At 37.7% G+C, this 14,096-nt stretch overlaps 1 protein-coding gene across 2 annotated transcripts in view; it reads right to left on the bottom strand.

The window, feature by feature from the left end:
* GRM1 (glutamate metabotropic receptor 1) overlaps positions 1–14,096 on the bottom strand; it is a 355,259-nt gene that overhangs the window by 241,210 nt on the left and 99,953 nt on the right. For both annotated transcript variants that reach the window (XM_024122616.2, XM_024122617.1), the window contains exon 2: positions 3,282–3,531. In XM_024122616.2, coding sequence (XP_023978384.1) covers positions 3,282–3,531 — 250 coding nt within the window. The remainder of the gene's footprint in view (positions 1–3,281; positions 3,532–14,096) is intronic.

Genomic DNA, 14,096 nt, shown 5'->3' on the forward strand with positions numbered 1-14,096 from the left:
TCAGCGGCCATGGCTCACGGGCCCAGCCGCTCCGCGGCATGTGGGATCCTCCCGGACCGGGGCACCAACCCGTGTCCCCTGCATCGGAAGATGGACTCTCAACCACTGCGCCACCAGGGAAGCCCCCCAAGTCATTAATTTTTATAGAAAAAAAAATAGACTCGGAGACAAAACGTGACTTAAGATCACATGATTACTTTGTGGCAGAGTTGAACTCTTAGCTCATGTTTTGTTTTGTTTTTCCATTACATACATTCATTAAATATAGAATATTTTTAATATCTTGGAGAACTTTCTATTTAAAAATTCTACTTCTGTCATTATAGTTTATTACTCCATTGTAAAAAACTCAGTCCCAATGACAGAATGTGGGACTTTGAAGGCCATTGCAAGGACTTTGTCATAAGAAAAATGGAAAGCCATTTTCAGATATTGAGCATGTAAGGTTAAAAGACATTACCTGATTTAAATTTTTAAAAGATCCATTTGCCTTAAGAATAAATGGCAGGGAAGGGCAAGGCAAGGATCAATTTGGAGGTTTTTGCCATAACCCAAGTGAGAGATGATGTTGGCTTGGAGTAGGATGGTAGCAGCAAGAAAGGCATTAAGCTGTCAAAGTCTGGATATGTTTTGATTGTAGCACCAACAACATTTCCTTCTATGTTGGATGTGAAGTGTAAGAGAAAAGAGGAGTCACGGGAGGCAAAGGAGTACAAACCTCCATTCAGGAATTTCTAATTTTTTTCTTAACTAAATGTCTCCTGCTGCAATCTACACCATGATTTACTTATCTTCACCTCTGTGAAAAGAGGTCCATCACCATCTACACAATGCCCTCTTGTGAATCTGGCAGTATCCAGAATCATACCACGTATTCTGAAAGAAACTAAACAATGGCTTCTGACCTCAAAGGATTTTATCATTTGGTAAATTAAACCTCCTTTAAATAGGCAGGAGATATATTTGACAGCATTACAAATGTAGCTAGAAGTTGCAACTTGGTGTTAAACTGGAACCCTTCTGGACACATCTGCTGAAATTAGGGAACCAAGCTCACCAAATGTCCACTGGCATGAGGAAGAGAGGAGTGCTTGGGTTAGAATTCATCCCACAGGGAGTAGGAGAATCAAGCATCTGAAGGAAAAGCTGATACTAGGAATGCTGTAGTGTTACTACTTGTCTTTATTGCCAGCTCAGCTCCCTCTGGACTCATATCTCTCCCAGGGAAGGGAGAGAGCTGTGAAAAAAGAATGAAAAAAAAAGGCTGTTTTCCACAAAATCCTCTAAGATATGAGAGTAAAAGCCAATATCACTTTGATAGACTCTCATGGAATATAGCCCAGAAAGTCAGAGAAGCACTGCGTGGCATAGCTTTGACATCTCCAGGGCTACATGCTTTATTGGCAGTGACCATCGGTACAGGAAGCAGCGTCCTCAGGATCATAGGTGTTTGTTTTGATGATAGTATCTCTAGGATACATCAGTAGACCCCAGAAGATATGAGGTAGAGAAAGAGAGGAGTAAAGGAAGTGATATCACCACGAACAAGCACATGTGAGACTCAGAAATACCTGTAGGGATTCAGCTGCGTTATTAGCAGGTAAGCAAGAGCCAGAGTTAAGTTGACATTATTATTCTTGACTAGCTTTTAAATAATGATAATAGAATGAATTCTTTATACTCCAATTACTCACTGCAGTATTTTGTATAAATATATTTCACAATTAGGCAGTCTTTATACCCCAAAGCTCACATATTTGCTACATCTGTTCAAGATTTCCAGAATCTAGGTAGCTAGCCTCTCTTTGGGGATATTAAACAGAAGGAAACCTGCAAAACAGACTTTTCTTCTTTTGTAAATGGTAAACATGAGATTTTTTTTAAAAACAAGCACCCTTCATAAAAGCAGTCATTTTTACAAAATCAATTAAAAGATTGAATATCTATACGCCACCTGTCCTGATGCGTATATTAAGAACCTTATTCCATGTAACACTTCAACAATGCTGCTTACATCCTTTTTCACTTATGAAGGAAGTAACATTCCTTCTTTAAATACTCTTTCTTTAGAGATACTTTCTTAAATGGCCTCACACAACTGCATCATGTTGAAGAAGCCAAAAAGACATTTTATGGCAGTGTGCCAATTTCACCCAAATTCAATAATTTTCTTAATCTTGAATTATACTTTGACCTTGACTTCATACTTCCTCATGCCTAGAGATCATTTCTCTGTTTCTTTATTCATTTAGCTGTATTTCTATCCTACCTTCTACTCAAAAGTTTTTGATAGGTCCTGTACCTCTAGTTCAAGATGAAGGTGAGATTAATTTTATTAGCATTGCAGTCATTATCACAAGTGCAATGCCAGAAGGGAAAGGTTCAGGGAGGATATCCACACCACCACTGCCCAGTTTCCTAGAGAAAAGGGTCACTGGTTAAGGTACTTCAAAAGGTGAGAAAAGATTGTACTCTAGCCAAAAGAGAAGATGGAGAAGAAAAACAGATCTGGAAGATGAGTGTGACAGAGATCAGTGGAAGCTTTCATTCAAGTAAACTTAGTAGGTTCCTTGGAAAAATTGATCAGTTCCTTTATGTAGTATTAGAGGATGGTAAATCAAAGAAGATACCCATTAGGTCAAAAACCCTATGAAAAATACAATGATACTGAAAATCTCCATTCCAGCACAAGTACATATGATTTAGAAAGAACATAGAATAGACTTTGGAACCCACCACCTGCAATTCCAGAAATTACATGCTGAAAATATCACTATTAGCCATCCCATAAGTGTAAGATATTATATTATCAAGTACCAGAGTTCAGCTGCATGTCTTCACCTGCACTCAACTAGCCCTTTAAATATCAGGTCTTAATGTGTATTTCCATCTTCACTACTACTTTCCACCCACCAACACCTCATTAAGATATCTATGCTTAGGAATATGAAGAGAAAAGCATTCGTGTGGTTTTGGGAGGAAGAGGGGTGGAAGGGGGGAAGCAAATGAAAAGAATAATTCACCAGGACAAAACATTCTAGCAAAAACTTCCCACCTCTTTCTGAAATAGTCTCATCATCTTGTCATTGACTGCTCTGCTCTTGTCTATCATGAAAATAGAAATAGCCCCACTCTCAGTGAGATCCAGAAGGAATGCACATCTCACTCGCTTTGGAATCAGGAAGTCCAGTTTTGTGAGAGCAAGTATATGTGCGCCAAAGTGTGTGTGTGTGTGTGAAAGAGAGCAAGAGAGAGAGAGAAAGAGAGAGACTGAGACTTACCTTCCTATGAGGGAGAACTCGCCCACGACTCCCAGGCGCCGCATGGCACTCAGGAGGCCTCTGACGGTCATGCCTTCGCAGAAGCAAACCACCACTCTGGCCTTGGGAAGCCGCTCTCGGAGCTTGCGCAGAAGTCGGTCAAAGCTCTTCTCCCCAGCATTGCTGTAGATTTTGTCTGAATGGGCGATGCAGAGGCCTTCCTGGGCAGCCAGCTCTTTGAAAGCATCCATTCCGCTCTCCCCGTAATTCCCTGTTCAGAAACAATCAGCAGATGTTCAAGACAACCTGGCAGCAGCAGCAGTAACAAGCTAGGAAAAGGACTCATTAGTCACAGGGAATGAAGAGGACAGACTTGCCAAATAATTTGTAAATATAACTGGGACTGAAGGAAGATCTGGATGGACTAAAGAGAATAATCAAATGTAATCAAACTATCAACTCTGTGAAAATAATGGAAAACTATATAACTAGGGTGTCCACAGTGAAACAGGTTTTGAGAAATGAGGGATGGCTGCCCTATTTTACAACCATGATTACTAGCGGTTGTTCCAGATTTTAGCAATGTGGGAGAAGTCAGAACATTGGGGTAGGAGGTCAACCAGCACAATGAGATGTGTTCATTTGAGGGCTTGCTTCAGCTGGCTGCCAGGTTAAGAGCAGACACTCATGGTGATAACAAGTCCTGCAACATCTCCATGAAGAGTGAGTAAGCAAAGCAAATGGAGCACCTGGGAGGTCAGAATATGCAGACAAAACCCAGCTATAAATCTCAATATCTACAGAAGTTTCACGGACTTTGTTATGAAACTTAATAAGATTTTCCTGTATTTTTGAAAAAAAAAAAGAGTTCTTGTTTCCTGTTTCATAAGATTAAATTACCAAATTAATGTTTTTGCCTCTTCTGTTAACCACCTTCAGTGGCTTAATACAGTCCAGTGAAGCCCGAATGGAAGATTTAACACATGACAAAATCCTCAGCTCCATGGACTGTGGTCACACATCATGGCTCAGACAAGAGGCATTGACTGATTATAAGGGGGAAGAATGCAGCTGGTCAGTGAATGGCTCATCTGCCTACAGAAGAGGGCACGAGGAAGGAAATCAGATGCCGCTTACAATAATAAATGCAGGTTCAGGAATCTACAAGGGACAAAGACATCAACAGCCAATCTTTCAGCAAAAGGCACTGAAAAGGCATCATAAGATGGTGTTACAAGGGGAACAACTTTATTGCTAAGGTGCCACCTTTGGACTACAATCACAGAAAAAGATTTTACTCTTTTATCAAAATACATGCAGACTAAAGGAGCAAAAATATTCTATGCATTTGAATAAGAAAATCCTTGTGTTTTAAATCTAGTAAAGGCCTTAGATATACTCTGTGCAAACCCTTCAGGTTGCAGCAAGGAAATTGGGCCAAGTGAAGTGGCTCACCAATAGGCATGAAGCTTGTTTGTGTTAGAACTGGAACAGTCTACCTGATTCCTAAGTTACTATTTGTTTCTCTTAACAGCAACAAGCAACTAAACACGTATGTTTTCATAATTTTTTTTGAAAATGTTAGCATAGGTCAATTGGTTCTGTGAAATACTTGTTTCAATTACTTTATTCATATTTTCTTGTTTGGATAGCAATTCTTCATTATACAAATTGATTGAGAACTGAGTATGATGTGGTAGACCATGTTTAAACTGCTCCTTTCTCTTATGAAGCCTACGAGACTGCAAACTAGCATACATATTTCTACAAAAGTAACTCTAATATAAGAATGACTTGTACTTTTATAAATCTTTATATTTTAAACATTGCATTCATAAATTTTATCTTATTTGTACTCATTATGTTGATGAGAGTACTACATACAAATACTATACAAAAAAGGAAGAAAATCACCTCTAGGAAGCTTAAAACCATGTTACTTTCATTTAGTCGTAATGACATGACTAACTCAAATGTAAATATCTAATAGAGATGCTATGGGTTAGGAATCAGGAAGAGCTGCCTAAAGAAAGTACCTGTGGTATGGAAGGTGTGGAGAAAAAGGAATCCTTGTATATTGTTGGCAGGAATGTAAATTGGTACAGCCATTATGGGAAACAATATGAAGTTCTCCAAAATTTTAAAATGGAATTATCATATGATTCAGTAATCCCTCTACTAGGTGTATATCCAAAGGAAATGTAATCAGTATCTCAAATAGCCAAGATAGGGAAATAACTTAAACGTCCATTGATGGGTGAATGGATAAAGAAAATGTAATAAGTGTTATATTCCATATATATTATATACATATATATGGAATGGAATATTAGCCATAAAATATGGAATATTAGCCATAAAATGGAATATTTGTTGTAAAAATGAAGGTAAGGCCACCATTTGCAATAACATGGGTAAACCTAGAGGACATTAAGCTAAGTGAAATAAGCCAGACATAGAAAAACAAATACTGTGTGATATCTGTTATATGTGAAATCTAAAAAAGTCAAGCTCATAGAGCCAGAGAGTAGAACAGTGGTTACTAGAAGTGGGGGAATGGAGAAACTGGGGAGATGTTGGTCAAAGAATGAAAATCTCAGTTATAAGATGGGTAAGTTCTGGGGATCTAATGTACAGTATGGTGACTATACAGGTAATTATATATATATAATATATATATCATATATAATAATCTACAGCTAATAATATATATTGTATATTTGAAATTTGCTGAGAGTAGATCTTAAATGTTCTCAGAAAAACAACAAAAGAGGTAACTATATGAGGTAATGGATGTGTAAATTAACTTGACTGTGGTAATCATTTCACAATGTATACATATATATATCAAACTACCACATTGCACACCTTAAACATACACTATTTTGTTTGTCAATTATACCTCAAAAATCTGGGAAGGAAAGAAAGTGCTTTTATTCTGGATCTTAAAATATAAACAGATTTTCCACAGATAGAAAGAAAACTAGAGGACATGTATTCTTTGCCTGACTCCTTGGTCATGATCAAACGATGCCAGACTTAAAATAAAACACTCAGCATGGAACCTACCCTCTGTCTCCCCTCCCCTTTCCATCTGACCACCCAGACATCCTCTTGCCTTTCCTGGTAGTGAGGAATTTATTTAGATACTTCTCTGTGTAACCCTGGAAGGAGCTTTGAATATATAAAGAACTGACATAATAAAACTCTTAAAAGTACTATGTAAATGTTAACACTCAGGTCTGGTAGCGAGCTGCATATTTTTATTCAATTATCAAATAGATTATCGAGCTCTCAACTTGGAAAAAATCCCTAGCCTCTGCTCTTTAAAGAGTTGCCCAGAATTATTGGACATTGACTTTGCCTTCAATTTGATGAATATTTGCTATTTCTCTGGCACTGTGCTAAATACCTAGGCACTTCATTTTTTCATTACAACTCCATATAGAAGTTATAACTCTCTGATGGGGATGTGGAAGCTCTAAGAGGTTATGTAACTTGCCTAAGATCAAACACTGATGAATATAGGATTCAATATCTAACTCAGAAGTTCCTCTTCATAACCACCATTTTATACTGCCTCCTACATGGACTTATAATACACCTATGAAGGCATGACACAAGCACACAAAATACAGCAACAATAATAAGCTGTATATGCTACATGGGAAATGAAAACTACCATAATACTAAATTTCAGAATGAGAGAGCAAGGATGATCAGAGAATACCTCTTGGGAAAAGTAGGAATGAAAATGAGTTCTTGAAGAATGTAAGCAAGCTTTCAGGGTAAATGGAAGTGAATGAGAATCCACAAAAAGTATTTTTAGAGGCAATGACTAGAGAAGTTCCATTGGAACAGAAGGTTCATGGTTTGTAGAATGCCACTCTGTATAGCAAATCTCTAGTGAAGTATCTGGCATACCACTACAGGATTGCAACATGGAAATGTGCTATATGTTGCTGTGTTGTAACAGATTTTATAACAGACTTTATCACTGTTATGATGTTGCCTAAAACCTAGAGAGCAAGAGAGAGATGTAAGAGTGGCATCTGACAAAGCCCATAAAATTGAAATATATTGAAACATATGAGAAAAAGATTTACAGAGAGTAAATCAAGATATTCTATAAAACAAGCTTTTAAACAGAACTTATGGAGAGATTAATGAGAGAAAACATGGGGTTTACAAAGAAATCCCTATAGTTTGAATAATAAAAGTATTTAAACATAATAGAAGTGGAATTGTGCACGGGCAAAGTTAATAAAGGTACTGAAAATAGGAGTAAAAATTAGGACTATCTCAGAAGAGAAAAGACAATGGCTAAAACTCAATTTTTAAAGCTACATATGATTTTTTGAAGGAGTTAGATATGATTATTATCAGACCATATTAACAGATATTCATTCATAAAAGATTGATTTGTAGTGATTTGGTAGGTAAGTTACACTGAGCAAACAAGCTATGAAATAAAATTGTCTTGCATTTCATAATCACCTGTATGAACTGTCATCATAGCAAAAAGGAGGCACTTAAGGCTAGTCTTTATATTGATTGTTTTTTCTTCTACTCTTGAAATGTTGAAGATATATTTAAGAAACAATCTGAACTCCATTTGGTGGCTAAAATAACACTTCAGCCATTATGTTGAATGAAGTCCAAATCCTGTTATTGCATCTTCATAAATTATCTTGGTAAAACAACAGCATTCAACATATCTCATCCCTATGTATGTACACCTCAGTTATATGAGGGGAAACATTGATACAGGGAAAATAGGTAGATATTTCTTCACTTTCCTTAAAGAAGGAACAGTATTACTTTCAAAGATTCACTAGTCTTATGCTCTAGACTCCCTTAATCTCTGCCTTATTTCATGCTTATATCTCTTTATTGGTATTCTTTTGGAAGTCTTAGGCTCCCTGGATGATGATATACCCCTTGCGTTATGGGTCAGTCCCTATCCGAGGTCCTGAAAACTGATCATTCTGCCTCCTGGGACATCTTGGACAAATAAGATAATATCCCATTTTTGAAAGAACTATGTTGATGGAAATTGATTTCACAGCACCTTCTGGAAACCGACTGCCAATATTCAACAATCATCACTATCAGGAAATTCTTCTTTTTGATCTAAATTCTGTACAACAAAATATAAATTCATATCCCCTTCACTCTCAGTGGAGGCAGGCATCAGTTCCTTTGAATTCTTTCTTTCTTTTTTCTTAAAAAGTCTTTCTGGAAGCCACAGTTCAGCTTTCTCTCCTCCCAGGGAAACAACTCCTATTATTTTAACCTTTCCTGGCAACCTTTTAATTTGTTTGCTTCTCCCACTTAATACGTAGAAAGTGTTATGTTTCCCTGCTTCCATCCACACACCTGCAGTCAGCATTATGGGTCTGGTCAGTCAGAGGTCAATGAGTCATCACCTGCCTTAGAAGTACATAAGGGATTTTATATGCAAGGTCAGTGCTTGACACAAGGCAATCAGAGGAAACAGAAGAGAATCCTTTTTATCAGAAATTTCACAAACCCACCTTTAATTACCCCAGTTTGGGCAGGTAGAGTTATAGCATCCAAGTGGAAGAATGAGATTTACCAAAAGGTGACTGTCATCTCTATGCAATAGGACTGATTAATCTTTGTCCTTTTGCCCCATCATGTTTTCAGGTATGCCTTATAGCTGAGTAAATAAGAGGATGAGCCTTGGAGGAAGATCAACCTGGTTTGAATCCTGGGTCCTAGATGAGGAGATAGCCTTAAAGTATTTTCTTTAGGTTTTGTGTAAATGGAGGTCATAACATACATCTCAAAGACTTGTCATGATTATTAAAGTATATGTGTTAATGAATGTAAAGTTCCTGGAACACAGAAAAATTCAGGGGATGGTGCCTACTTTTATTCTCCATGTTTCTCTAAAGTTGTAGAATCTAAAATTGGACATAAGGCTTTATCATTGACTCAAAAGCTTTAAATTCCTTTATTTCTGTGTTCCTATTTATAAAACCCAAGCTTGTGACTGTTTCTTTAACTGAAGTGTTCAGCTCTCCATTCATGGTCACCTTGTTCCCAAGTTGTTCCTAGATCACTTTTTCTGTCACACTTGCCCAAAGCAATTCCTTCTCCATTTTATTTTTGGACTATTGGTGCTTACACATGCATTCAAAAGTCTGTGTTTGTCTATATTGAGTCTCTGTCACCGAGTCTTCTTTAAGTTTCAGCCACTGTATCTGTTTTAGAGCTTTATGCAATAACCCAGCTTGTTATTTCTCTAACTCAAGTTCTTTATGATATGGAGAAAGAAGTTAAGAGAAGGCAAAATGTAAGTGGTATAAAAATACAAAAGGACATCATCCTTCTTGCAGAAAAGTGGCATTTTCCATTTCAGTTTTCACATGGAGAAAACAGGTTCACAGAAGCAGCCCCTATCATACCTGTCCACTATCCTTGCCTATGTGATATTGAATATACAATCACAACTGGGAAAATTGTATCTAGTAACAAGTTCAGAAAAAGTAACTGCAACACACACACACAATAGTATTCTTTTTAGATAATACCTAGTGTTGGCAAGAGTTCATGGAAATGAGCACTCATATACTGCTAATGGTAGTATAAACTGTTCCACCTTTTCGGTGGAAAATTTGTAGTAACAATATTTTAAATTACATTCATATTTCTTAACTCAGAAATTTAGTTTTCAGAAAATAATTTCATTGTCCATCAAGTTCCAGTTACAAGGATCTCCATCACAGCACACAATTGGAAAATATAACAGAAACCAAAAAAAAAAAAAAAAAAAACTGAAACAAACAAACAAGAAAAAATACTATTTTCTACAATAGATGTTTAAATAATTATTATGTAATGGAATAAAGAATATATACGCAACTGTTTTCTAGGGTGACGTAAAGTTGTACTCAACGTAAAAGGAAAGCCATATTGTTAAGTACAAAAAAAGTTTAAAATAGTGTGTAAAATATAAAGCCAATTTTTAATATATATGTATATATATAAAGTTTGAAGAATATGCAAGAAAATATTAACAGTTTTTTCAGAATTATATAAAATTATGTTTTTATATTTTATTATCTTTGTTTTCTAATTTATCTAAATAATCACGTATTATTCTGTTAATAAAAATCTTTGAAATAAAGATACATAGGGTACAGTTTTTATCTGACTGTCATGCCAAGCATAGCTATTATGGGGTATTCAGGAAACTTTACCAGAAGGGAAATGAACCTCTCATAAGAACAATGTAACAATTTTTCTTCCTATAAGAAATAAGAAATACCAATGTTATAGTCACTTAGTGGGGCATGCAGGATGTTAGTTTTCCGACCAGGGACTGAACCTGTGACCCTTGCAGTGGAAGCGTGGAGTCTTAACCACTGGACCACCAGGGAATTCCCTATAGTCACTGTTCTTAAACAAAGTTGACCATAAACCATGTGCCATTTCCTGTGATACCTACCTACTTGGATTGAGAGAGTCTGTTTAATATATATAGATTTCCTGTTTGAAATTCCAAAATCTGATATGAGTACCCTTAATTTATTAAAGAAGTAGTTAGTCTCCACTTGTTTTTTTCTTTAAGAATCAGTGAGATTTGAACAGCAATAAGACCAGTATGATATACCAAGGTAATAAATGCTGTTTATTACTTCTTTAAAAAAAAAAAAGTCAATGAGATTTAGTCTGGGAGATGTAAATTTCAATTCTACTGAGTTTCTGCCCTAAGAAAAGATATAAAAGGCTCAGAACACCCTCTCTGATGTAAACTCCCTACAAGGTCTGGGCTGCAGGCCTAGTCATCTCTTCTCCACGATAAGGAAGCACTTCAGGTTGAGGCCAGGATGGTTGGCCCACTGAAGTCTCTCCCTTTGAGTAAAGGGTTAGAAGCAGTGTGAAAGATGTCTAAGTATCATTTGGGCATTATTTCTAATAAGGAATAAAGGTGAATAAAATCTGTTTAACCAGTTTCTGTGTCTTGGTGTCCTGAATATTCTGTCTCATTGAAGGTAAAAGAAATCAAAATATAACTTGGTTGAGGAAGGGTAAGCAACACTAATGTTACAGATCCTAAAGCAGTGGTATAATGAGAAAATTTATAGTGATCTTATTGTTTTACAATTATCTTTGTTTAACTTCACTACAACCTTATTGCCTCATTTTGCCATAATTTTCTCCATTTATAAAGAAAACTGAAGCCTGAGAAAATAGTAATTTACCCAAAAATTGTCAGAGCCAGAATTTGAACTCAGATGTGTCTGACCCTGAAGCCTATAGCCCTTAATTACTTACCTACAACATCCTTTATGTTTCATACTCTAGCAGTTTTCTATGCATTATCTATTCCCCCATCCTTCCTTAATAAAAAAATACCCCTTTTAGTTTAGGGTGACTGTGCATAGTCAAAAGTACCGACTCTCCCAGATTCTCTTGCAGCTAGACATGCAGAAGTGACCCAATTCCAGACAATGAGATTTAAGCAGAAGTTGCCAGGTGAGCTTCTGGGAAATTTTTGAAAAGGTCAGATGCCAGGCATGCTTCTTAAGCCTTTTGTCCCTTCTTTCTTTACACCAGTATGTGGACCCAGGCCTAGATGTGCAGCAGCCATGTTGTCACAATGAGGGGTCAACTATGAGGATGAAGCCTTCACACGAAGGCTGGGGGAGCCGAAAATATAACAGCCCAGCTACGCAGTAGCATCACTACACTTCGTTCTAGCCCTGCACTGGCCGCCCCTGGATGTCTTCTTGAATGAGAAAGGTGAAACCCAATCTGCAAAGCCACAATTAGAATGGTTTTCTGCTACTTGCAGGTGAACACATTCTTGATCCTCTATATGATATTTCACTATAAGAATTCCAGGATGAGAGCAAAAAGTCTTGCCTATCTCTAACCAGCTGTGACCTTGAGTTGTTTGTCATTGTCTTCTTTTCCTCATGTTCAAAGTATGGGGTTCATACTAGATCTTTAAGCTTCCTTACAACAGAAGCATTTGGTGATTCTAGAACAATATGAATCAGCACTCTTTCATAATCTAGAGCTTCATGTCAAAACATATTCCATATTCTCAGTACCCAGAGTAAGCACCTGCTTAGCAAAATTTTTTTCAACAGTGTTTTCCTTCCCCAATCTGATTCTTTTACAAGTACATTACTGTAGGGGAGGAGAAAGCATCTGTTGAATAACCATTTAAAATGTATCTTTCCTGTAGGTTTATTTTTTGCCAGTACTCACTTTTAGGTATACAGTCACTAAAAAGCAGGGAACAAGACACAGCCCTGCAGAAACAACCATCATATTAGAAAACAAGGCTGCTTACAGAACCAGCTCATTAGGTGAACCCGAAGTAATAGAGAGACATACTGTCCAGCATCAGTGGACTGACATTCAGCAGGAGCCAGCTGTTCCCTTACCCCTCCATGTAGCTACTTTTAGCCACCTTTTGCTCAGTGGAATTAACCCAACCCCATTACTAAGCCCTTGGTCTCCTCCTATTTAACCCCTTTTGTATCTTTACATCATCAGTACAATTTTCCAATGAACCAAGTCAAAATAGGTTTTACCTTGGGTCTAAAGGAAATTAGCCTATGAAGGAAAAATTGTCTTTAATTCAAAGGACATGAGAGCCTCGTGCAGGAAATGTAGTGAATTAAAAGGCCCTTGGATATGTGCCTATGAAACCTAACCAGTTCTGCCTCGGTCTAACTATGACCATGTGCAAATACCTGGACTGTCCTGGGTTCCAGTTGCTTTATCTATAAAGTGAAGGGGTGGCACTGGATAATATCTGAGGGCTCTTATTATCAGGCTGTAAGGCTAGCCCCGGTTTTCTGTACCATGGTGGGAAAGCCTCATTCCATACCACTTTGCATTCTAGCGCCTTAGTTTGACCTGTGTTTCACCTGGACTGAGGCTATACAGAGGACTTTTCCAGTGGCTTTGCCAATGCTCTTGGAGTAATATCATTTATTTATAGGAGAGGTAGCATTGCAGAATGGTAAAAAGCAGGTACTCTGGAACCAGAGGGCCCCTGGGCTCAAATTCTGACTTCCCAATGTATTAGCCACGGGACTTTTGTTAAGTCAGTTAACCTCACCGTGCTTTGGTTCATCTGTACAATGAAAATAATAATGGAAAGCACCTCTTAGAGTTGTTGTAAGAATTAAATGATTTAATAAATATAAATATTAGCATATGAGAGTTTGTTATTTATTTAGCTAACATTTCTTGAGCTCTGTGTGCTAGGCACCAGAAGAAGCCATTTACAACCATTATATCCTTTTGTCCTCAGAAACCCACAACAGGGCATTTCCACATGATAAAACTGAGGTTTGGAAAGTGTGCTTATGTTCCCTCACACAGTAAATGAGAGAGAAGGAAACTCAGGCCTGGCAATTGGAGTACAGAGCCCATAGTCCTATTTGACATGCTGTAGGGGCACCAGATGTGTGAATATGAGCCTGCAGGGATGAGTCAGCTGGTCAGGGAAACTTCAAGGAAGGGTGGCAGGCTGCGTCTATGTGTGTTGGTGAGCAAGGCAGAATCATTGACAGGCCAACTAAGAACATAACCAAGTAAATGTCACTGGGCATTTTATCTGCTCTTCAGGCCAGGATGTTTGGAATAAGGCTTACATACAATGCTATTAAAAGCGTAGACCTGGGCTTCCCTGGTGGCACAGTGGTTGAGAGTCCGCCTGCCGATTTAGGAGACACAGGTTCGTGCCCTGGTCCGGGAAGATCCCACATGCCGCGGAGCATCTGGGCCCGTGAGCCATGGACGCTGAGCCTGCACGTCCGGGGCCCGTGCTCCGCAGCGTGG

The sequence above is a fragment of the Physeter macrocephalus genome, chromosome 10 (assembly GCF_002837175.3).
Source record: "Physeter macrocephalus isolate SW-GA chromosome 10, ASM283717v5, whole genome shotgun sequence".
Taxonomy (NCBI): domain Eukaryota; kingdom Metazoa; phylum Chordata; class Mammalia; order Artiodactyla; family Physeteridae; genus Physeter; species Physeter macrocephalus.